This window comes from Molothrus aeneus, chromosome Z (genome assembly GCF_037042795.1).
Source record: "Molothrus aeneus isolate 106 chromosome Z, BPBGC_Maene_1.0, whole genome shotgun sequence".
Lineage (NCBI taxonomy): Eukaryota > Metazoa > Chordata > Aves > Passeriformes > Icteridae > Molothrus > Molothrus aeneus.
In genome coordinates, this window is record NC_089680.1 from 39,986,828 (window position 1) to 40,013,621 (window position 26,794).

General features: G+C 37.9%; 1 protein-coding gene across 1 annotated transcript in view; it reads right to left on the bottom strand.

Moving 5' to 3' along the window:
• The window catches only part of PARP8 (poly(ADP-ribose) polymerase family member 8), a 119,087-nt gene that overhangs the window by 10,358 nt on the left and 81,935 nt on the right, over positions 1-26,794 (bottom strand). The window contains exons 13-23 of the mRNA XM_066568953.1: positions 26,260-26,313; positions 26,061-26,156; positions 13,915-14,007; positions 7,869-7,994; positions 6,187-6,252; positions 4,837-4,904; positions 4,484-4,532; positions 3,660-3,772; positions 3,418-3,490; positions 2,426-2,495; positions 328-404 (exon numbers count right to left, since the gene is read on the bottom strand). Of these exons, the coding sequence (XP_066425050.1) occupies positions 328-404; positions 2,426-2,495; positions 3,418-3,490; positions 3,660-3,772; positions 4,484-4,532; positions 4,837-4,904; positions 6,187-6,252; positions 7,869-7,994; positions 13,915-14,007; positions 26,061-26,156; positions 26,260-26,313 (885 nt within the window). The remainder of the gene's footprint in view (positions 1-327; positions 405-2,425; positions 2,496-3,417; positions 3,491-3,659; positions 3,773-4,483; positions 4,533-4,836; positions 4,905-6,186; positions 6,253-7,868; positions 7,995-13,914; positions 14,008-26,060; positions 26,157-26,259; positions 26,314-26,794) is intronic.

The following is a 26,794-nucleotide window of genomic DNA, read 5'->3' on the forward strand; positions in this document are numbered from 1 at the left end:
TCAATTTCTTTTGCATCATTGTTCTGGAAGTCTAAAACTCAGAAGGCAAGGGGTTGCCAGGGGCCATAATGCAGCCTGTATTTCATCTTCATTCTCTTCCTAAATTCTTCTGCTTGGAAAAGAACAGCACAAAGTCTGCAATATGCTCCGTAAATTTTTACAGGAGCAGTTGAACTGTATTTGATATTTGCAGTCTCTGAAGTTGTTGATTTCATTCAATGCAATAACACTGGTAAGTTGCACAAAGGAAATATTACCTCTCTTTCAGCTACTAAGTTCCCAATAATAAATCCCACTATTCTTCCAGAGACAGTTGATGTACCATACCTGTGATGTATTACTGCCCTTACTGCCTGAAGCTGGTTCATCTTTAGCTGACACCTTCTGCTGCTTCTTGTTCATCCCTAGGGATATTAAAATCATGTAAGATACCCTGGCCTATAAATACCATAAAAAGCAGAGTTCACTATGAGAATGGAAGAGGTAGCACAGTGAGAATCACAGTCTGTCTTTTGCATGGCACTCAAAAAGCTGGTTAACTCTGTCACAGAATATCACAATATAAATCCTGTAAATTACAGGTACCTCTGCATGTATTGCAAAGACTTTAGCAAAGTCAAGTTAGCATTAAGTAGGTGCAAAAGCAGATAAACCTGAGCTTAAATGCTACCGAATTCAGATCAGGAATATTCTTATGTGTTGACTTAATGGGGTTGTAGGTCAGCACGTCCTCAGTCCACTTGACCCTATTCAGGCTGAAATAAAAATCTGATTACTGTGGGTGGGAAGGCAAAAATCATGAGAGAAAGAACTTTAGATATACTTCTTTAGCACTTGATGAAATTTGATTAAAAGTCTAATTAATTTGTATGAGTAGACAATTTAAGTTTTGAAATCTACCTTGGTTTGATCTCCTTATCTACACACAAAATATTAAATTATTAGTCAGTAACATTTGATCCAATTCCATCTCAGGAACTGAAACATCTACATTTGTGCCTCAGATTTCATTCATATCTCTCATGTTGGCTTATGTAAAATTCCTGTTTTGCATGATACTAGGGGCTTCCTTGAGTTTCCAGGACCCTGTATTTCACAGAATCATGGAATATTGTGGGTTGGGAAGGGTCCTGAAAGATCATCTTGTTCCAACCCCTCTGCCATGGGTAAGGACACCCATCTTCCGCTAGACCTGAGCCCTGTCTAACCTGACCTTGAACACTTCCATTATTTGGCACTTTGCAAATATGACTGAATTATGGCAAAGCTTAACTCTTTGAAGGAATGTGTAGGACTCCTTCATCAATGTGAATGTGCAGGACTCCTTCATGGTTTTTATTGGCATCAAGGATTACACACTTCAGTGGAACACAAGCCTCCTTTCTGGAGGAGACAGGATGGAAGAGGCCAAGACAGGCAGAGAGAGGAGCAATAGCACATTGAAGTTGACAAAGCAGTATTGTCCAAAAGGAAAGACACTTTGTTAGATAAGGATACTGCAACCAGCACATTCAGTGAGACCTAAGAAGCCTTCATACTCATGTAATCTCTGACAAGCTAAAAGTGCATCTAGAGATAACTGATGTTGAAGTTCCTCAAATAGTAGCTTAAAAAGCTGAGCTCCTAAAACATGACCTAGAAACACTGAGTTTCAGAAAGCAAACCAAAACTCTCAGGATCATATACATGCACATGAACACACACTAAACTATATACCTGCACTTTCATATGTGAGGAAATGGTAAATACTACACATCTAAAGAAGAAAGTCACTATATTTTAAAATCCCTTTAACTTCTCAATACGTATCCACTCAATACGTATCCACTGTCTTGTTTTTAATATGCTTTTGTTTATTATTTCCTTCTTACATGGAAAACTCTGCGCAACTCACTTTAGTATTCAATAGTGGAACAAATTATGTTCCTTCTCAGGCTAAAATAAACACATTGAACTGTACTTTCTAATGTAATCTTGACATGGTGATACTTGGGAATACTCTTAAATATACAGTTTTGAACATGTCTATTGATCAATACTTGTTTTGTCAGATGAAGTCATAAAAGACCATGAACTCATGGGTAAAGTTAGATGGAACTTAGGCAGGTATTGACAAAAATCACAAAGTTGGATTTCAGCAGAATCATCAAGACCTACTACATACAGCATTCAGTATTAGCAAATATTTACTTCAAGCACAGCTTAAGAATTCTAAGCATATTGAAAAATAAGGACAGTGTTTAACAAGGTAATTTTCTATTTTCTTATTATTTATTAAAAAAATTCTCTTTTGGAATAAATTTAATCATGGTCAACGAAAATTAAATTGAATATAATGTTTTAAACAGTGAAGCTATAAGAAGAAACAGCAGAATAAGATACACCCTTATATTTGTCCAACTTTAGAGTGATCTATAAATATCACCTGAGTAACCAAATGATATGCTTGACAATGGACTAAGGTAGATTCCACTTCCAAACATTGCACCATGGAGCTGAAAAAGAGCAGAGTGATTACTTAGCATTAATTTGGTTACCTGGACAAAATAATAATAATTACACGAACAGGTCATAGCATGCTTACCCACCCTACTAATTTATTTCAGGTAATTAACAATGTTCAAATAAGTGTTTTTAAAAATCATGCCCTGAGTATAAAATTATTTTATATATATATATCCTGGAAATTATGTCCAAACAAAAAACCAGATGCCCACACAAAATTCTATGTAAGACTTACACATAAGATTGTGGTTTCTGTTTTTAAATCTAATATTACTATGGAGGATGTCTATAAAGAGTGTTCCTGTACTTGACCAAATATGCCCTGGGATCCTCTTCCAAGGTACATGGACTCAGCTCTGTGGAGAGCTGCTAACCACAATGCTAAAAAACTCTGCATTAGAGCTCCCCAGTCCCTCTGTAGTGCCTGCTTTGCTCTGCAATAGTGGTGTCCTGATGATTCAGTCTGAGAAGTTTGCATTAGATCCCTTATGGCCAGCACACTTCATGCTTCCATTGCCAAAGAAATCAGAGGCAGACAAAGTGCTGCAAGCCTAGTTCCTGTAACTCTAGCATGTTTCATGATCCTAAGACACCGAGACAGTTTAGGCAGCTCTGACTTTCACTTGCGACTGCTTTTAAGCAGTACCGAGCGAAGCCTCCTAGAGGTGCTGCTCTGCAACATAAAACTGAAACACTGATTCCCACAAAGAGATTTTCTAGATGTTTTAGCAGACCATTACTTCATCTTAATTGCATCAGAAAAGTACTTTTCACAGGAAACAAGATGGTATTTGAAATTATCCCTTCTTCTAGCTATATATGGCTACCAGAATGAAACCCCCTGAAAACTTGTCAAAGCTAGTATGTAACCAAGTATGCACAGGTTAGCTAAAATCTATTTTGTTTATTTACCTGCAGCCTTGTATTGGAAGCGACAACTAAGCCGTTCCTCAGGATGGAATGCCAATTTTCAATGTGTGAACCACTAAATAAAATGAAAAAGGAAGCCATAAAATTCACAGTGTAAAATGCAAAAATTACATCAGAAATCCTTTAAGACAGTAGATTCACAGCTGCAAATCTCAAATGCCAAAAGTAAAAAATATAGCATGGCATTTCAATAACCTTTGGTTATTAGGAATACATGTACTCACTGAAATGCAAAGGTACTTCCGTATAGATTTTTAGCAGCTCGGAAATTGGATTCTTTGGCTGGTGGACTGCTGAGAAGAAGGAACTGGTGGGGAGTGTGCATAAACTTCAGTTGCTGTCAAATATAAGAGTGCACATGTGAAGAGAAGTTGATTAATATGAAAGTATTGTAATTCTCTGGTGGCAATCCTTAAGATATCATGCTTTTCCACACCATACATGACTGCATCTAAATAACTACACGAACTAAGTTGAAATTGGTCTCACTTCCACAGTTTCAAGCTGAAATCAAACAGTAAGAATGACTTACAGTTTATGAAACATATGGAAGTTTTTGGAAAATCTAAAATGGCTTTAGTAATTAAACTGAACAATTTCATCATAGTATTCTATCACAGATGAGTTTGAATTAAGGTTATTTGGAAGGCTGCGTATTACTGCGCCCTTAATCAGAAGTTATATGTGGATCTCCTGATACAGAAAGTTTGTGTGCACTGCTTTCTGTACAATTCTGCATCTAATATTCTATATGGTAAAAAAACCAAAAAGTGATGTTTTTCTCATCTAATTCCAGATGATTACAAGGCAGACACCTGAATTTGAGCTACTCACCTCAAATAGGTTTTTTTTATGAACATTATTCCCTTGACCTGTTTCAGATATTCACATGTTTCTAAAAATCAGGACCTAAAACTGCCTTGTCTATTAAAGGAGTCCATGCAATCAGTTTGAATGCATACACCTACGTTTTGCTAGTAAACTCCCACCTAAAATGCTAATGCATAAAAAAGATCAGAAAATAACAAGAAAACCCACAGACACTTACTCTATTCACCGGTAGCTTCACAATATGCGATCTATTACTAGATATAACCCTAAAATAAGAAACAGATGTATTAGATGTAGTAACCAAACCAAACTTAAAAATATGTTATGAATGGCCATCACAAAGCACCCAGCTGCAGGTCTCTAAACCTACCAGATGGAAGTAGGCCAAAAATTAACTAGAAAATTAGATCAGATGACCCAGATGAGGTCCAGAAACAGTTCAGAATAGCTGCAGTTGAGAATACCAACGTTAATTATTAGGCTGACCTTATACCACATTACATTGGTCAAGTGATTATTCATTACAAGTGATAATTTAATAATTATTATCTCTGTGAATCAACTTTATACCATTGTAGAAGAGGATGTGCAAGCGGGTCTTGTTTATCCATCTGCTTCTTTATTTCCAAGTAAGGTGCCTAGAAAAGAGTAATTATGTTATTTCTAGGTTGAATTTTATATGTTACATTGCCCGTGATTTCACCTATTTAACTGAATACATTATTAGGTTGAAATCACAGCTTTACTGATATACAGCATAGTAGAGTTATAAATGTGTTTTGACAACAAGAATTAATATAGCGATTATTTTCCCTAGAGTAAGATAATAAGCATATAATTAGCATCAAAATGACTATATTATAGCAAACACTGGTGATCACAGGGAGAAAAGAAGAAGACATCTATTTTTGTGTGGCTCTTGATTAAGAAATTGGGACATTACAAAATTAAGGTTCTCAAAGAAACCCAAAATAATCCATTTGGTATTTTCAACTGTTTCAAGGTATAAGTACCATGTCATATTACATTTTCTTTTAAAACTGTTCTTGATTTCAATCACAATGCAAAGCATCCCCTTAAAATTCATTAGTCAAGAACTGTTTTAACATTTAAAAAAAGCAGAATGGTAATTATTTTTTATTTTTAAAAGACATTACAAATCACAGAAATGCCTGATTTTTAAAATTTTTACAAAATGTTACACAAATTAACAAAAAAAGTGAATTTTAATTTTCAATTTATTTTATTCCTCTCTATACATTATTCACTCAAGAATCCCAAAGTATTTTGTTAATACAAAGAGCAAGATTGAAAACTGTTCTGAGGATGCATTTATATAGCAGTTGGAAAAGCAAGATATATGGAATAGATTTAAACAACAACATATAATCAGCTGGGTTGTTTGGGAAAGGAACATAAAAATAAACAGATATAAAGGAACATAAAAATAACAGAAATATAACCATCAGATATGCCATGAGAAATAATATGACAGTAAATCCAAGTCCCCAACTATACTTAGTTAATCGAGAATTTTGCTATAATAGAAATAAATATCATGTCATTCAGAATATCATTCAGAACATTTGACACAAGATCAATTTCTTTTGCTTTGGAAGTAAAGCCTCTGGCTTTGACATTTCCAGAAAGGTAGCAGTTGGTGATTACCTCATTACAATGTCTTATTCTGTTGTTATTATCTCTTATTTAAACTTCAAAAGATCTGAGTTCTACTTCATTACTTTTATTTAATTGGCATTAGGGATAGGTTTGTTATTTTGAGCAAACATTTCAATATCATTACAGTTATATAGGAAAGAGATGATACTATTGACTTCCCAACCCATCATAGGCAGGCAATGCAAACATCTTTCAAGTTCTAGAAACAGTGATTAATTAGGTAAATATTTTTACATTTACCTGTGTCATCTCTCTGATGGAAGTGATACTGTCCAATGCTTTCATGACTCGGTCATAGTTCTTCTTCTAATGTGGCATAAAATACACAAATAAGTTCAAAGAGTATTAGTTTTTGGCTCTAAAAAACCTGAATTCTTTGAGTGTGTATAAAACGAAAGCTAGGCAAATGCTGGGCAAAGCAATTCTTTCAAACATTTCAAACCTTTCTTCCACAGACTGTCCTTCATCATCCAGAAAAAATCCTTGAAAAAATATTGTTATGATCTTTCTTCTTTGAATTTGACGGGGATCTCCAAAACACTCAAAAAAATCAGATTATTTTTCAACAAATACTTGTAACTAAATGTAACTAAATTATTTGGACAACATGTTCTTGAGGTAAATAATGCAGTGACCCAAACAGATTTAAAAAAAAAAATGCATGTAAACAGATATGTTTCCTTGGCTAGCAGGCCTATAAAACTTCATAGATCCTTCAGTGGTCCCTCTGCCTCACCCTGATCTTTGCTGACCTGCTGCTTGGGAGCCACTACCAGGCAGCTCCACCTGAGAGAACGGGCTAAACATTCCATGCTCCACCACTCCACAGCAGCTCCACTGCTCCCCATATTCAGGTCTTGCCAACACATTATAGAACACCTCAGCCTCTCCTGACAAAGAACTCCTGCTAGCTGGCCTTTGTTCAGAAAGAGTGAGATAAATCCCAGTGCAGGACATGCCGAGTTCTCCTCTACGCCTTTTGGGAGATGGAATATTCACAGCCTGAGGGCATTCCTGAAAGGCAGCATTTGGAGCCCAAGGAGCACGTAACACAAGCACAATTCTCTTTATTTCAAAATTGATGCTTGTACAAAACTCACCTATTAACATCTCATAAAATTACATACAAGAAAATAACTGCTTGCAGTGAGAAAATGAGATGACAGCAATGACACTTCTAAGAATGAAAAGATGGACTGGAAATCCCCTGGCTTACATGACCTCTATCTCTCAAAAGCCATCTTTCTTTTTGTGTCCAATGTGCACATTGATAGAAAAATACTTGGAATATAAAATTTTTCATCCAGAATTTGTTCCTTAGAAGAGTTTCTTTGCTTTAACATAACCTGCACGTTTGTCATGGTTTAGGGATGGTATTCTCCAATTTACTGTTCCCATTAAGACCTGGCACTGCTCACTGTCCTCTTCCCTCTCCTCCTTACACTTCCCCCCTGCTGTGGGATAGAGAATTGGGAGGCACAAAGGTAAAGATCACGGGTCAAGGTAAGAACAAGCAGCTGGAAACAGCAAAGAGATAAGAAAACCAGCCACAAACAACATCCAACTGCTCCCTCTGCCAAATAAAATGTGAACTCTTTTCCCTCTTTTCCCTGGAAGAGACTCCCCTCCCCCTGCTCCCAGAAATTATGTGAGGTGGTATAGAATAACCTCTGGGTCTTAGCCATATCCCATTCTGGCTACTGCAGAAATTAACACTGTCCTGGCCAGAACCAGAACAAGTCTATATTCAAGTACTTTCTCAGAGACAATAAATAAAAGATGCAAAGTCTTGAAAACACACTTTTTCTATATTCTGGAGCTGTATCACATAATAAAGGAGACTCCTCCATGAGAAATCTTTGCTTTGAAATCTCATGTAGGACTAAAACCAAGTGATGACATAATTAAAGGTAGCTACTTACCCTGGGGTTAAAGGCCAGCATCTGAGGATCATTAGGATCAACTACAGAAGGATATGGCTCAAAAATGACAACTTTCCTAGGTGATTCTAATGCAGACCGACACATAGATACTAACAGATCAACTACCTGGGGATAAAGAAAGACATATTTATTATGTTTATTCAAAATAAAGATTTTTATAGTATATCTTCCAGTCTGCCTTTTTTTACACATTATAGATATATTGTATTTCATTGTTACCTATATTGCCCAAACTGTGTTATCCAGAGGAGATAGTTCAGGACTAAATTTTTTTCACTGACCTAAGCAGAGTTTTATTGGAGATAAATAAATATTGGAGATAAATAAACTCCAGAGCCATGGAGTATTATTCCATGTGTATATACATAGGACCAGTATCTGGTCCTAGAAGTATTATAACATCAAATATATTGCTTGAAGTGTTGCTTGCTCTTGTGCACACATGTGAATTCCTGTATCAAATTTATTCATTAAGGAAATGAAACTGGTGTATCTCTGTATAGACATGCCAGTAAACACTTTGCTCAAGAACAAGGAATAGTCTGTCAAATTTGTACCACTTTCTGCTCTTCTCTTGAAGACTGTAATCACAGAAACACTTGAAAACATCGCTTCTGCTAAACCCATAATACTGCAATGATTTAACAGTCATCTGCACAGTTCACGCTGGGGCATTCTCTTCTTTCCATCCTGTTATACATAATTATAACACTTCTTTGGTTATCTTTGATTTTCACAATTTCCCCACAGGATTGTGCATGTAATGTGCACATAGACGTGTGTACAAAAGTAAATACACCACTCAGACACAGATTCTCAAGTAATTGTGTCAAAATACGTAATTCAGAGGTTAAAAATAGAATTCAGCAATAAAAAAAATGAGAGAATGCAGCTTTCTGGCAGCTGTGAAATGTAAATTCAGCTCATAATGAAATACAAAATTGCTACATTAAAAAGTAGCTGCAGATTAACTCATTTTCTCATGTTTTTTCTGTGCCTTCTGAAAACATTCCTGTGTGAAAATGACTTTTCCACAAAAGAAAGGAAAAGCTGAGACAAGCTGGAGTTAATAGGTACTCCTGGTTCCCCCCACAAGTCCACGTGGTACAGATCTCATCTCACAGCTCATACTCATCTACAAGATTTTCTATGTCTGTCATTGTATCTGATCATTTGTATAGAAAAAAATTACAGTCCTTTAGAGAACCAGAATGAAAATAAGAATAATGATGAAAGGGGAAAAAGAACTGTGCTGTGGTGAGTCATATAGCTGCCATTCTCCTTCTCTGCTCCTTCAGTATTAATGGACAATTTTCTCCATCAGTTTTAATATATTCTGTTAGTTCCAGTTACTAAATATCTCACATATATTGAAAAATGAAATTACTTAAATAATGATCCCTTCCCCAATGGTTCTCTGATTACTTTCCAGTTAATACTACCTGTATGTGAGATGAATGTTTTGAAATAGGGCATATGCACTAGCATTTACAAAGGAGATCAGCAGCCAGATCAGGCAGCAGACTTGCCCCTGTGTAAATGTATTACTGTGAAATTGAGCATGAGTTCACCCTGCTTCTCAGAAGCACTTCTTAGTCTGCTGTCACAAAACACTTCTAGGGAAGAGCTGTTTGAGTCCCCAGATCTTTAAATGCAGAGACTCAAAGTTGTCTTGTCTTATGATTTGCATGATGGGACACTGTCTTAAAACTGGCACAGTTCTACTCAGACACCATCCCTAAGCCCTCCTTTAAACAAACTGTTGAGACCTAGATTGTTTCCAACTCTGCTTTTTTTTTTTTTACACCTGATTTCCCCTGAGGTCATTGTTTTGAGTTGATGCAATGCAAAAGAACTTAAACTGGGAGGTAATCTAATAGAAACCCTATAATAGAGACTTGCATATACATTCCTTGGGAATAGGAAGTGCTGTGGATCTAGCAGATGTCCTTAAAACTGGGCATTAACTCCTCAATCAGAGGTACTGAAGTAAGTAAGGATTAAAATAGCTGTGTGAAGGACAAGACAACACTTGCTGATGACAATTCCTCTTATGACATCAATCCCTCAGACAGGGCCTCTCACTCTCAAGAGACTCTTTACAGGGAGTAGGAACTATCAAGAAATCAGTCATCTAATTTTCAAGCATTTTGCCTACATGACTAACACAAGGCAACCTGAGTTCAGGATGGAAAGTTTTAGAAAGTACAAGCACTTATTATTAAGGAGAGGCTATTAGATTATTTACAGTGACAAAGTAGGGTTGTACACCTCAGGAAATGAGCTGAAAGCACAAAAGACAAAATGGGATATGATTTCTAATGATGGGAACCTGTATTTAGGTTTCCTCACTAGACAAAATGGTTTGGAGGAGGATAAATCAGACAAAATGTGAACACCTACCTTTTACTAGTCAGCCTAAGCTTGCTAGACTCTTGGAGAAATAACCTCTGTGCTGACAGCCTATGCTGTGATTCATACTGTCCTAAACTAATGGCAAAAAGAGCTCAGATGGATCACACTCTAGAACTGATGATTTTTTTTCTGCAAACAGGAACGGGGGGCTCAGTCAGATCCAATATAGTGAGCTGGCTGCAATGCTATCATTAGAAACTTAGCATAATTTAGCTACATAGGTCCAATGGGACAACAGACAAAACCCCTTATCTAACTCTTTTAAGCACTCTTAAGGTTGTAATTGCTTCAGAATTCTACAGTAAAGCTCTGTAAATGTAGAGGTACTCCAGAGATCTACAGCTCTGCACGTGCCTGCAACACTGATACTTATATCAAACAGAGTGAGAGCTAGCCAGGGCCACCTCTCCTCTGCTTAGTCAGCTCAACTTAAAAAAGCTCATACCTAATTCTTTACTCATTTTAGGAAAGCAACCTTCCAGCTGTTCAAAGAGTTTTTCAATAGGATCCCTTGGAAAACTGTTTTCAAGGAGGAGGGAGCAGATCAGAGCTGGCAGATCTTTAAGAATGCCTTCCATAGAGTACAGGAGCTCTCAATCCCCACGTGTAGGAAATTGGGAAAGGAAGACAAGATGACAGCATGGATGAGTCCAGACCTGATGGTAAGACTAAAAGGAAAGAAGAAAATACACAGGGAAGGGATGCAGGGTTAGGAAGAATATAGGGACATAGCCAGTTTGTGTCAGAATGAGGTGAGGGAGGCCAAGGTGCAACTGGAGATCAACTTGACAAGAGATGCAAAGAGTAACGAAGAGGCTTCTGAAGGCATATGAGACAGAAAAGGAAGGTCAAAGAAGTGCACCCCTCTTTGAACACGACTGGGAAAATGGTAACTGCAGACAATGAGAAGGCCAAGGAACTTGACAGCTCTTTGCTTGTCTTCATTGGCAGTCTCCCCTTCATACGCCTCTTGAGTTAATGAAACTCAAGACAGAAAGTAGGGAAGGAAAGTGCTTCCCACTGTCAGCAAAGAGTTCACATTTGAGAGTTCCTGAGGAATGTGAACATAGAAAGGTCTATGGGACCTGATAAGATGCATCCCAGAATCCTGAGGAACTGGCTGATAAAGTTGCCAAGCTACTCTCCATACTAACTCAAAAGGCACGGCAGTCAGGTGAAGTCAAAGGTGACTGGAAAAAGGGAAATATTGCACCTATTTTTAAAGAGGGTAGAAAAGAAGGCCCTAGAAACTACCAACCTGTCAGCCTCACCTCTGTGCCTGGGAAGATCATAGAACAGCCTCTCCTGGAGCTGTGCTAAGGCACATGGAGGACAGGGAGGAGATTCATGACAGCCAGGACAGCTTCACTGAGGGCAAGTCCTGCCTGACCAACCCAATGGCCTTCTGTGATGGAGTGACCACATCAGTGGACAAGGGAAAGGCTACAGATGTCATTTATATTGTTTAAAACAGCCTCTCCCAATATCCTTATCTCTAAATTGGAGAGAGATCAATTAGATGGATGGACAGTTCTGTGGATTATGAACTGGTTAACTAGCTGCATCCAGATGGTAGAGGTCAATATCCTGATGGCCACTGATGATGACTGGTGTCCCCCAGGGAGCAATACGAGGACCAGTGCTATTTAGTGACATAGAGAGTGAGTTTCAAATGCTCTCTCCACAATTTGCACATTAAACAAGCTGAGTGGTGCAGCTGATGTACCTGAAGAATGGGAAACCATCCAGAGGGACCTGTACAAGCTGGAGAAATGGGCCCATGGGAATCTCGCCAAGTTCAACAAATCCAAGGGCAAGGTGCTGTACCTGGGTCATGATAACCCCTGCTGTCAGCACAGGCTGGGCATGAGCAGCCCCAGAGCAGCCCTGCCCAGAAGGGCTTGGGGGTGCTGTGGGTGAGAGGCTGCACATGGCCCAGCCATGGCACTCACAGCCCAGAGAGCCAAACGTGTCCTGGGCTGCATCCAGAGCCCCGTGGGCAGCAGGGCAGGGAGGGGATTCTGCCCCTCTGCCCTCATGAGAATCCACTTGAGCACTGTGTCCCCAACATAAGAAAGAGCTCCAACACCTGTTGGAGCAAGTCAGGAGGAGGGCCACAAAAATGATCAGAAGACTGGAATGCCCTCCTGATGAAGACAGGCTGAAACAGCTGGGGGTGTTCAGCCCGTAGACGAGAAGGCTTTTGGGAAGCCTTACTGCAGCTTTTCAGTACTTAAAGTGGGATGACAAGATAGGGAAAATCTTTTAGCAGAATCCGCTGTGATAGGATCAGAGGTAAAGGTTTTATACTAAAGGAGGGAGATACAGACTAGATATAAAGAAGACTTTTACACTGCAGATGATGAAACACTGACGAAACACTGATGAAACACATGGTAGATGCCCCATCCTTGAAAACATTCAAGGTCAAGTCAGACAGGGCTCTGATCTAGTTGAAGTTGTCCTGGCTCATGGCAGGGCACAGGACCACATGACATTCACAGCTCCCTTACAACTCCAATTATTCTATGATTCTCTGATTCTAAATGTGCATGTAATGTAACATGTGCCTGAATTAAAAAAATTAAATGCTCACAGGACTTCAGGCTGAGGAAGAGGTGGGGCTTCATCTGCACACCTCCTTCCATTTCTTACAAGCCTAAACTGTTATCCCAATATTCAGTATCTAGCTATTACAAATCCAGTGGTCTTCAGACATCAGATGAAGAGCTGCTGTTCTGATTCCAGTCATATTCTCAGTGAGGAAGCTGATCTACACTGCTGCAACTTTCTACCTTTGAGGATATGCTCATGGTTGTATTCAGGTACCTACCTGAATAGTTTATTTCCAGTGACTATACTCACTAGTGCTAGTTAAAGTTAAATAAACTGAAGGTTTGCCCTTCCAAAAAACCCGTGCTACTTACTACGTAGAAACACAGTAACCAGAAAAATGGACACAAATGCACTTTTCCTTAAGATGTTCAGGCTTTTACCATGAGATCTTAAAGGGAACTTAAACGTAAGATCTTTTAACTTTTTTTTTTTTAATGAAACATTAGGTTAGTGATTTGGAAGTGTAATTTAAAATACTTTAAGAAAACAATGATAGGGTTGTAACTACATCAATAACTGAATTTAGAGCTAGGAAGCAGGTTTATATTAAATTCCTGATCCTTGAGAAGAAGAAAGAACCCTATGTAGCAATATCAGTAAGGACTTTCCCACTGCTATGTAATGATGGAAACAACAGATGCTCAGTGGATCCCTGCAACCCAAGACCATGAACAGGAAGTAACTTATTAATTGCATGAGAGTAGTAACGGCTCATTAGGTGAAAATAAATGTGAATTATCTCCAAATTACAATGGCTGCCTTTATTAACAACCCAGGTGACCTAATTGAATACAACAGGGCACAAAACCACAGTTACTCTAATTACATGGAAGCAAAACAATGGAAACACCTCATTAGTACTATTTGAATACAGCGTGCATAAATCCAGTGCATTTACAGCTATAACACTGGACAAATTGCATACAAGTCAAAACACATACCAGAAGAGACAGAGAGGACTGAGTTAACTACAGAAAACTTTAGATAATCCTACCTGTGCCCCAGTTGCAATTTCATCAGCAGCTTCGTTCATCACTCCTAATGTTTGGAAAGCAAATACACAGAGTTCCCGTTCACAAACAGTGGGCTATACAAAGAAAGAAAGTTAATTTTACTTCTGTTCTAATTTGAATTCTTGCTTTTAGCATGTCATGAGCTACAAAAAAACTCAAACACAATTAATTCTAATTCTTCATATTTTAACTGCAACATTAATTTTAAATAATAAATACATATCAATTATTGAGGAAGATACATTAGAGAAACATTTTAATAACCTGAAGAGCAAAAGTGAAGAATTCTAAAACACCTAAGTACTCAGAGAGGCTAAATTTAAAAGAAATCCCAGCACTGTTACAAAACCAAAATTACAGGCATAGTACTCAAATGTTCTTAAGACTATCTATCTGAAAGCTTTCTACATAATTAAACTTAATGGAGAACAAATTCTGAAGCTAATGGGAGCAGGTTTATTCTTCAGAACTTCTTACACTGCTGTTCAGAACATACATAAAAATCTGATCTGGAAAACAAATTTTTTGAAGAGGCTATTTTTAATTTTTGACAATTTAACAAATTATTGGTAGACTATAAGAAAATCCATTAAATTTTTACAGCATAAAGACTATTTTGAAGCCTATGTATTTTAAGAAATAAAGGTATTTCAAGTCTTTTTTCAGATATATATTACTTCTTGTTGAACCAGCTTTTGCCTGTTAAAAAGTAATTAATGATGTCATCACAAATAAAAAAACGTTATCTAAACTGCATATTGAGAATGGAACATTTTGCCTTCATAAGGCAAACAAAGCAGAAACAAATAGGAACACAGCTTTAGGTAATGAAAATAGGCATGTCTTCATGGGCTTCCTAACTGTTTACAATCCTTACAGCAACTCCATATTATTTACTGAAAGATAATTAGCAGACCAACTTTATAAAGGCTCAAGTAATATCACACCATGAATTGTTGCAAGTATTCAAAATGAACAAATAGATGAAAGAAATATGAATTAAAACCTTCCTTAAAACTACCCAATAAGCACAACCCGTTATGACAATGCTGAAAACAATCAAAAATACTTCCTGGATACTATTTATTTGAATGCATAGGATTAAATCCCAGCTCACTGAAACTTAAACTAATCTTTGTAACTGAAAGTTCTGAGTCTAGTGATCACAACAAGTACAAGAACATTTGTAGTACTATGCTTTGAAGTTCAAGCCACTGCCTCTACAAAGCACTTGCAGAAATGAAAAAATTAATTAAACACACAAAGAAAACCTAAAATTTAGCTGAATTCTGTTTCAGGCAACAGCTTTGCCAGTAATAAGCATACTGTTGTCCTTGCAGTCACTTGCTTTGCAGAACCTACAACATTCATCTGCCGTGTTTCAAAGATTCAATACGTCAATAAACATCTCAAATCTTCTGGACTCATACAGTCTCACTTCATTTGCTTTACAAGAGCTATCATCTTTCAAATCTGATAATGTCACCCATTTGATTTAGTTTATCTGTCATGTTACATTGCATTAGGCAGCAGATGAAGCCAAACATGATCAAATTCATTGTGCCATGGCAAGCTGGACAAGAGGTATCTATTGCTGTCATTATTCTTGGGTTTTCCACATTTAGAAGATGGTTAAATCATTTGTTCAGTGGGGCAACTATCATAACCAACAGAATACACAGACTTCCTTTATTTCAAAGCAAGGAATAACTCCGGAATAGGTGAGCAATCTAAATTTGGCCATGCTGGTCACAAAGAAAACTTGTAAGAAGATATTTATTTTTGATGTTTTGTTTACAGTCTCAGCAAAGTAATTTATCCTGAAACTTGATGATGGTAAATTTGTACCATTTCTCTTTTTCCTGCCCCTTTGTTATGATCCCAGAAGTGTCTGAGCATCTGGAGAAGGAAGTTAGGAAAACAGACATTGCACTTATGCCTGACTTTGGAAAAATTTTTGGTGTCTTTTTGGTAGGTTTTTTTGTTTTTTTTTTTTTTTTTTGGGGGGGGGTGGTGGTGGTTGTTTTTTTTTGTTTTTTGGGGGGGAGGGTGGTTGGTTTTTTTTGCCTCAGGCTGACACTGGACAACTCTAGCTATAACGACAAGAAAGACTGCAGAATTTCAGCCCTGAAGTGGAACAGATAGTTCTGTTAGGATCTATACAATTCTTCTCATTTTGACAAACCTTTCTGTCCACTACATATTTTGTCAATACAATCAAATGGGGAAAATAATCCCAACCCTGCAGCTAAAGGGACATTTCAACCGTCTGTCTTCATTTATCTAGTCTGGAGGCCTTTTAGCCCACCCTACAGACATTTTAAAAGTACTTTTGAATTCTGTTTCTGGAATTGTCTTAATTTATCAAAATAAGATGTTTTTAGCTTAAATTTCCCACAGGTGTTAGCAATGCATTCCAAGAGACATTGATATGGCCATTTCAGAGTCCTCTACTCCAGTCACTAGTTAAGCTCAATCATTTGTATTGTTTAAATCCCTACAAAACGAAAATACTAGCTTGCAATTAGGAAGCAAAAGTTTCGAGCACTCTTGTTTGTCACACTCTGTGACTTACCTATTCAGTGTTACTTATTTCCTTACTTATGTTTTGCCTGCAATTGTGCATGCTAGAACCAATGAAAACATATGAAAACTAAGTTAATAAATCAATTCTAGAAAGCAGAGTTTAAAGAAAACCACAAGCTTTATGGGGAAACTGGGATTCAAGGCTGTTCCTACTCTGCTGTCAAGGTTTTGCATATTGATAGTGTGTTTCCCTTTATATGGTGTCCACTCTTCTCTTGTTATGGGATGTGAGCCTTTGGGATGGGAACAGTATTGTTCTGACTTCAGATCAAAAATATGAGAAATGCCCCTAGCCACACCAAACAAACAAGAACATCGCTGACACAATTATAAAAGCTATGTTGTTCCAATGTCATCTTTGGATACTCTTTGGTTCATTTAGATGTAACACTCAACAAGCTAGACTTTCTAAGAATTTTTGTGTCTGTACCTGAAATATTAAATGAATAAGTTTTTACTGATGCGGAATTCACAGCCACACGTGTACAGATTAATCACCTCTTCTTGGATTACTATCTCCCATTATTTTCAAGGGGAAAATACACAACAAAATAGTGCTTAGACACTTAAACATTTATTTCTGAATGAGTTTCATCCTAGGTGCACACAGTTCCACAGATTACAACAACCACCTTGAGGACACTAGCTGACTGTGTGGGGGACTTTGTTGTTCCCTGAAGAAGGCAACAGTAATTCCTCTCAGAAACAGCAGCTACCAGGGTCTCACACGGACTTTATTTTTTCTCTTGAAAATAGAAAATTAACATAAAGCCATTGGTCTTCACAGAACTATTAGCTAAGTGAAGATCACTGGGTGCTGAAACACTGTCATGAGGATCATTATTCCAGTTGGGAAAAAAAACCAGAAAAAAATAAGACGAGGGCAGTTAACCTGAGACTGCAGATGCTTGGAGGCAGAAGACAATGACAGAACCAGAGAGCATCTTCTGAATGCTTGAAGTTTTCAGATTTCTCCTTTAGCCACCCCAATTCTTTGCATGAGCAGTAGCTCCCACCCAGCTGCTGCTGTGGTGAAAGAAGCACAGAGTTCCCGAGTGTTACAATGCAACTGTGGTTTCTTTCTGCAGCGACTGAGACTGGCAGATACACAAACCACTTACACACTGTGACATATCCTGGTTCCTGGACTAATACACTACCTAAAATGTTTTCTAGACATTCTTTTAATTTGAAAAAGCTGAAACTTTCATAGTCTATATCAATCTAGCAGCTTTCTAATGTGGGCTGCAGCTGTGCTCAGAGCAACATGTCACCCTTTCAAGTGTTCTCAGGGATATCAGACACTAAAGAGGCTGTAACATGACTGACACACCTAAAAACTATTGATCTAACATGAGATGCTTCAGGCAAGACTGACTGCCTGACATACAGCAAATGTAATAAATGGTGAAGGTGAAACCATTAGTGACATCCCACTTTTCTTAATGAAAGCAACAGACAAGGAGACAAAATGGAACTTCAAATCTCTGTTCTGCTTCCTACTTTCCACCATGCCAAGTCTTAGTTTTACTGTAAGGTAAACTCTCTGAATAGTCTCTCAATATTCATGTGTTACATGGAACACACTGCTCAAAGACATGGGAGATACCACAGTGGTGATCAGATACAACCTGAAGAAAGATGAGAGTAGTCTGTAGCTGAGTAAGAAATGCCACTTGTTCTGTTTGGCTTTGTTTTGTGTGATTTAAATTTTATTTTCTGGGTTTCTTGGGGTTTTTTTCTGCATCTTACACACCTTCAAAAAATATATTTTTACTTCACAGGTACAGAAAAAATGGTGAACAAACAAGCTTTATAGAATGCTAGATAGGCATGATGCACTTGGTAACTTGTTGGCAACAGGAAAAGCTATACTGCAGTCATTTTACTCTGTCAGTATAATATAAATTAATTGAAATCTATTCTATTAAAATACAAGTTGTAACTGGAAAGGCTTTTTTCATAAAAAGAGATAAAACTAGCCTATTTTGTGGCATAACGATTAGAAAGACCACAGTGCTATTCCACAAAAATCTTGGAATTCCATAAGCATCTTCGCTTAACTCCAGTCTGACTAAACATATTTGTACACCTACACTTTTCTCCACAGTTCAGCGACGTTTATTCTGTTCAAGAAATTTCCCATTATTAAGCAGCATACTCAATGCTCCTGTGTTTTTTTCAGTAGCATCTAAGACTCTTGTATTCAAAGCACAGAGAAATCCAAGACCTCTCCAAGTCAACAAGAACCCTCCAAGGTCGAGATTTCACCCATAGTAAATAAAACATAACTGAGAGCACTTTGGGACAAAAAACATCAAAAAATTCAAGCTTACTAATGGAAGAAATGTATCAGAATTACAAGACTGCACTTATTTTTACAGCTAAATAATATGAACAGGTATTTCAAATATTACTTAATGGTATTTTACCATTCATATTTGATGGGAAAAACATTAAACAGCAGAAATGTATGCACCATAGTACAAATTTCAAAGAAACTGGTTGTAATACTTAATTTTGTTGATTTTTTTACTAGTCCTTTCTTTGTTCAAAGGAGGTCTCAGTCTGAGCTTTCAACACAAGATGGCACTCTACAGAGACTTCTTTACTAAAAAAAACAAACTGGTACACAGATGGTCTTTTATTTACCTTAGTGAATATATTCTGAGATTATTTTGCCCTGTATAATTGTCTCACAGCTCTTTAAAACCCATTCAGTCACGCTGTTCTGTCAATGGCCTTGGTATTTGCAAATGAGGAATTTGGGAAGGCACAGAACAGCAAGATGGACATTAGCTTTACAAATTACACTATGTAAAAGCTGAATAAGATCAAAGAATTACAGAAAGATTGAGGTTGGCAAGGATCTCCACAGGTCATCTAGTCCAACATCCCCGCTCAAGCACGGTCACCTGAAACCAGCTGCCCTGAACAGACAGCTTTTGAATTTCTCCATGGATGTGAACTCCACAGCCTCTCTGGACAACTTATTCCCATGCTCACCTTCGGAAAAGGTGAAAAAGGTAAAAAGCGTTTCCTTTTGTTCCACTGAAACCTCCTGTGTTTCAGGTTATATCCTCTGCCCCTTATCATGCCACTGAACACCACCGTAAAGGGCCTGGCCCCATCCTTTTTGCACCCTTCCTTCAAATATTTACAGACATTAGTAAGACCCCTTCTGTGCCTTCTTTCTTCCAGGCTCTCAGCCTTTCCTCCTATGCGATGTGCTCCAGTCCCTTTAATCATCTTAGTGACCCTTCACTGGACTTTCCCCAGTAGCACCATCCCTTTCCTGTGCTCAGGAGCACAGAGCAGGCACAGTGTGGCCTCACCAGGGTTGTGTGCAGGGGCAGGATCACATCCCTCCACACACATAGACAATTCTACTGTTCAATGTAGCCCAGAACGCCAGTAGCTTTCCATACCACAAGTGCATATTGCTTTCTTCTGTCCAAGCTGGTGTCCTTTCCTGCCCAAGCCAAGTTGCTTTAGCTGGGTGGCCCCCAGCATACACTGGTGCCTGGGTTTGTTCCTCCCCAGCTTCAGGACTTTGCACTTCTCCTTGCTGAACTGCATGATATTCCTGGCATCTCACTGCTCCAGCCTGTTGAGATCCCTCTGAATGGCACCCATTGCTCAGGAGTACTGCACACTTCTCAATTTTTTCCATCTGCAAACTCTCTGAGGATACAGTTTGCACCATCATCTGGGTGATTAATGAAGGTACTAAACAGGACTGGACCCACTGCTGATCCTGGGGTACACTGTGAGTTGCTGACCTCTAAGTAAACTTTACCCTGAACATCACACTCAAGGTCCAGACAATTCCACCTCACTATCTCCTCATTTAGGCCATACATCAACAACTTGTCTAAAAGGATCTTATGGCAGACACTGCCAAAAGCCTTACTCACGTCCAGGCAGACACTATCCACTGCTCTCCCCTCATCTACCTGATCAGTCGCTTCCTCAAAGAAGTTTAATCAAGTCAGTCAAGTATGAATTCCCAGCGGGGAAACCATGCTGACTCTTCGTGAAGATTTTCGTGTCCTTGATGTGCTTGGAGATGGTTTTGAGGGTTAGCTGCTTCATCACCTTCCTACAGATCAAGGTGACGGTGGAGTTCTCTGGATCCTCTCCTTCTTGCCCTTCTTTAAGAGAGGACTGACATTTTCTTAACTCCAGTCTTCAAACATGATATCACATTTTTTATTGCACTTCTTTTAATCAGATCCTTAAATATAATAACCACTTTTGTTAATGACTCGTGATCTCATTACATGAAATGTTTGTAATAGAAGTACATGCTGAATTCCTTAACTTATTTCTCTGTTACAGCAGCAAAACTGTTGCATTATTAAAATGCAACTTAGTCCTTCCCTAGAATATTCTAGTAATAATAAAAGGAAGACTTTCATACAGCATTAAAAGAAGTTAATAGCCCTCTAACATTGAACGAAATAATCCTTAGGTTTCTTTATTACATTCTTAAATCTGCTTTGGAAAATACATTTTTGAGATAGATGAAGCAAATCAGATGGTTGAAAAGGACCTTTAGAGGTCAGTCAGTACATTTATTCTCTCATACAGGACTAACTTTATCTAAACTTTTCCAAAATTTTAGATAAACCTAAAATAAGTTTTTCCTAAAGCTTTATCAAGCATTGTAACAGCCTGCTCAGAGTGGCTGTGCAGTCTCCATCCTTGGAGATCTTCAAAAGCCAGTGTAAGGCAGTGGATGAAACAAATTCCAGTTTCAGGAATTATTCACTAGAGACACATGCCCCATGCAAGAATCTGTCAGTGCTATATAATGGGTTTTGTGGAAGTCATTCAACTTTCCTATGTTAGTTTTTAATATTTAATCGAAAATTGTAGTTTGACGGAAATCAGGATAATTTATGTAACTATTTAAACAACACAGATGTGAATGAAATACCAACTAGGGGAAAAAAAGCTAGGGGAAAAAAAGCATTTCACAATGCTATTGAGACAATCCAATCTAGCCATTTATTACAAACACATAATAGTCCATTCTCACTCACCTAAACAACTTCTCTGTTGAAAACAAAGATGGGAACATGAGGCTAATAATTCAAATGACCAGACCCTTACTTTTTTCAGTATATTTGCCATGTCTGCCTTCTGTGTGTCTCCTCCATCAAACTCTGTCTGACCTTTCACTTCCCCCTTTTTCAAAACAGAGCAAGGAGCTACTTCAGAAGATGGCAGAACTCCTGAGAGCTCTGTAGCACAGGCTGCCTTGCAGGAAGATGCACTGTGATTCTTCATATGAGTTAAGGGAGCTGTTTGGAGACTGTACAGACTGCAGTCCCACATTTGCTAATGATTTAATCTTTCTGTGAAAAGTGAAACATGCGGGATTCTGATCATCATTAGAAATGACTGCATGAAATAGCATTGGTCCATGTTATGTAAGAGCTTAAATAATATTTTTTATTCTAAGGATCCATGTATTCACTGCATTTTTCTTCTGCTTTGCAGAACAACTGCAAATCATTCCATGCAGTGATTTCAAATAATTTTTCAATTTTGGTGGTACTCTATATAAGTGTGTACCTCTAAGTATCCAATTTGGCTTTTATAACTTCTGGTGCACTGGAAATAATACTTAGATCTCATTGTGCTTTTGAAATAAATACAAAAGAAACATGCTATGATGAGAACTTTCATTCATCCCCATCTTATCCAGGGAAGGTGTGAAAACTTACAGGAAAACATTGCCTACTTTACTACTGGGTTTTTTTAAGCACATGAAGTGAAGCAGTGGACCATCAGCCTTTATAAAAAAGAGTGCTATAACTTCAGGATGTGTTATAGTACTTTTCCAAGACTCCTTCTTCCATTCAAGAGAACCTTTGTTCTTCCCCTTCACAGTAATACAGATGCAGTTCCTCATGAGGGCATTAGGTTTGGGCATGTACTAAGATCACACCATCTACCAAATCTGTTTTGTTTTCCACACACACAAACTTGTGGAGTACACAGAGGAACTCAGTATTTAAGTCTGGTCTTCCGAATTTCAGGAAATTTTGGAGCTCAAAAGAAAGCTGGTTATTCTCACAGATACTCACTTTGCTCTGTAAAGAAATTCCTAAGAGAAATATAAGAATTTCTTATTTATTAGTCTTCAGTAGGCCAATAAAGCAGTCCCTTTATTTATCCTCAATAAAGGACTAAGAAGGCCTAAAAACACCCCAAGATTTCAATGTACAACAAGGATCCCTGAACCAGTAGGGTACATTTGCACATTTGCATGATCAGATAATTATTGAGGGTTGTGGACCAAGACAGATGTCCACTGTAAAACCATCAGGTCAAACATATGCAATTGTGTCATGCAGCTGTTCTGCAACAGAATCTTCCATACACTGATACGTCTGCCATGTGGATCTAGTGCCTAAATAAAGCCATACAAAATGAAACATCTTGTTGTCATCAAGTGGTTGTTATCTTATGGGAAAAAAGATGTCAGGATTTTTAAAAAGTAACTTAAATTGAAATAGATATTAAAGCCAGACTACTCCCCCAGAAAAATTTATTTAGGCAAATGAAACACAATGCTGAGAGAGATTGATTGAAAGATACTTTACAACTAAGATAAAATGATAGCCTGCAGAAAGAAAAAGGTTTTATCTCTCAGTTTCAGATGGTTTCTTCAGCTGTTGTGAGGATGAGACATCTGAATTTCCCAAGTCAGTAATAACTAGCACAAAAAACTATGCACAGCGTAAGAGTTTGTGATCAGGTATAGCACTTCATAGTATTAAAAGACTGTAATTGTTGTATGATGGCAATAGTTCAATTTTTTTAACTGCATTTAAGACAATTAATAAACTAACTATAGTTCAGGAAAGGTACCAGGCTGACATATGGGAGGATCAGAGAATCAAATTTCTCTGCAGCTTCTTTATAACTGCATAAAACTCCATAAAAAAATCAGAAAACCAAACCTATGTACATATTAAAGTAACTTTTCAAGCAGTAACTTTACTATGCTTTTATAATTTCATAGGTCTTCTTTGCTGTTGAAAAAAAAGGTCCAAAATGTAGAAGGGAAAATCACCATTAAGAGTACCCACACCTAGACAAGAACTCATGTGCATCTGTGTGGAGGAACTAAATTTTAATGGGGGAAACTGGTGACTGACCCAGAACTATACAGCCTGTGGCATGCCTTGTGACACAACCTGCTGCATAGAGAGCCTTTCATGTGATGCCTTTGGGATGCAGGATCTGTAGAAAACGAGATCTGGATACTCTTGCTAAGCACACCATGGCAAGGCACCCACCATTCTGAAACCTGGTGAGGTTACTGTGGTATCCAAAAGGAGAACCCTTACAAAGATCAGGGATCCTCAATAAAGCTACACTGCATGCAGCCTTGGCTTAAATGAAAGCTTGCTGCATTCTTGTAACAAAAGTACTCAATTTCTGAGATCCACTCTGGTAGCTAAAGAGAAAATGCTCTTTCTCCTCACACATGTTATTTATATACACATATATATATGTATGCGTGTATGTGTATGTGTGTGTTCAGCTGAAGCATGTATGTATAAACCCCACAAACTCTCTTCTTCAAGCTGCCCCTGACCAGAGCTCTCAGTAGAATGAAACATAAATTTCCTTAATACACTTCAGGGCAAGCTAATGCTCAATTCACACTGAGATCCTTTCTCACCTTCTATAAAAGTGCAAACTCATTAATGGCTCTATATTGCTTATTGAGTCATTCAAGCATACACAGAGTATGCTAGATTTCTTCCTGGTATCTAATTTTTCCTAGGTTATATAAGACACTCTTTCGTTTTTGCCAAGCTTGTCAGGTTATGCTACTTCAAAGGCACTGATGAATATATGTTCAAAGCAAAGATGGTTGCAGCTTCTTTTGTTGTGAAATGCTGACAAACTCTTAAACAGATAGCTATAAAATGATCCTTTAAATTGAAGACACAAAAGAGTAATTCTGAGAGATTTTAATCTTTATGGAGGGAAAGAAGGAATATAGATTTTTTTCATTTAGAGCAGATAACTTTACATTCTGGTTCTTTTTAGTAGAATAAATCCTACTGTTTGCTTTGACCTATAGATAATAGATAAGCTCCAGTAACTTAAATAATTATCTTTTTCAAACTTTAATCACTCTTCAAACATTACTGATTTTGTCTTATCTCTTTCTGTCACGGGTAATATACATAGCAGTGTATTCAAAGACAAACAGTGAGGAACTGATGCCTTTTTACAGGCTTCTAATTAGTTTTGGCTATTGATAAACCTATCAGAAAGCCTTGCTTTTAAAAGACAGATATGAGCATGAAGAATCAAAAATAACTCTGATTGGATATCCAAAACTATAGGGGTTTAACCATTACTTAAACAGTGTTAACTGGGTATGTATATGCTTTTTCGAATTCTACCAGCAGCCCACTTTCACACCTTGCATGCAGTCAGAATGCCTGACCCTGGTGCCAGTCAGTGCCATGGGGAGTGACACTGAGGTGACTTCTGCTACCAGGTAGAGCAATAGTCCTCATGAATTTAGTTCCATGGAACTATCATAGACAAGATCTGCTTCAGCTTATGCAGAGCTGCTGGCCACACTGTGGAGAAACTGCCTTGTATCAGACCATTTATTCACTGGAGTTAGATTTCCATGGCTTTGATCTTTTTATGTTACTCATGTTTCATTACTGGATAAAGGGCAGGTGAAACAAAAGGATTCTAAACTGCAAGACCAGTCCTAAAGCTAAGAACTGTATTCTGTTAATATACTCTTTCACAAAGCTGCACAGATCCAGCAGCTCCAGGCAGTGTCTCCCTCATGACCAATCTTACTCTTTTCCACTGTTCCACCAACAGCATGAGAGAGGCTACAATGATCAGCAGGCAAAATTCTGTTCCCAATCATAGAGGAATGAAAGGAAGAGCTGCCTAACTGGCCAGACTTTGGACATACTGAGCCACAACAGTGCTCCTAGACTGGGTCACTGCTAGATCAGGCACTTCACAGAACATCTCCTTCTACTGCCTTTTTTATCACATTTGAGAATGGCTCATTTCAGCAGCCGGTGAGCAAAACAAGGTCAGAAGAATTTTGCAGAGTGCTGGCATTAACACCAGTGTATGCAAATACCGTGGTCATGACTTGATAAAAGCTCAGGGATGAGGTGCCCTAAGCTTTCAGAAGAATGCCAGAGCACTGGGAAAACACTCTAATGCACTTCTCTCTGTTATCTGGCTGTGACTACTGCAGCACAATAGTGTTCAGTGAAATACATGCCCTTTTTCACTTCTGTGGTATGATACAAGCCTACTTTCTCTCTCCCTTCCTTGCAAGACTTTTTTTGTTTCCAAATTTACAGCAAAATCTAGTTAATATGCTTCATATTTTTGCATCTCAAATGAGTATTAGGATGAAACCCATCTGAAATAATTTAATGGTTTTCCAACAGGTTTGTATGGTCCACAGCTATTCAAGGCACTATAAAATGCATTGTTTTACCAGCACACCACTTACCCTCAGCATAGGGCCATTCTGGAACACATGAGGTTCATCACAAACTACACAGTATTCATTCAATACTGGTATCCGCTGCTCAGCAAATTCAATAGTCTGAGAACAATGAAAATGAGAATAACAGCATCTGCTTAAAAATAATTAACAGTCAGCTCATGCTCCACACTGTTTCATATATGAATAGGATATGACATCCTACCTGCACAAGAAAGCCACGGTCTCGCACTGGAATGCATTTTGCACCATAATTTTGCTGTAAGGAAAAAGTTGAGGCAATTTCAGTGTTGGCAGACTAATTATAAGGGAATGGTTAAAGCATCTGTAAGTTTTTGCATGTAAATATGTAAACAATTTGCATCTAAAGAGATCTCTCAATTGCGTTAACCAGGCATTACAAATAATCAATCCTTTTACTGTTTACTGAGTATGGCGTAGGTTTCTAGTATTTCTTTCTAGTTCTTAAATCTAATGAAGATTTGTATCTCACCATCTGAAAAACTTTAATCTCAAATGAAAAACACCAGTGCCTTCACTCCATCGTAATAAACTGAAGTTTGGTAACTTCCATTGTGTTTTCACTGCGTATTGCCTATCCAAATATAGGCAGTACATTAAGGCTTGAAAGACTACTGTAACTCTCAGTAGGCTGAAAACCTTTTTATTTTATATGTACTAAGGTCTCACTTTTGGAACACTGCACTATCAGATCTTTATGCTCAGATACTACTCAAATT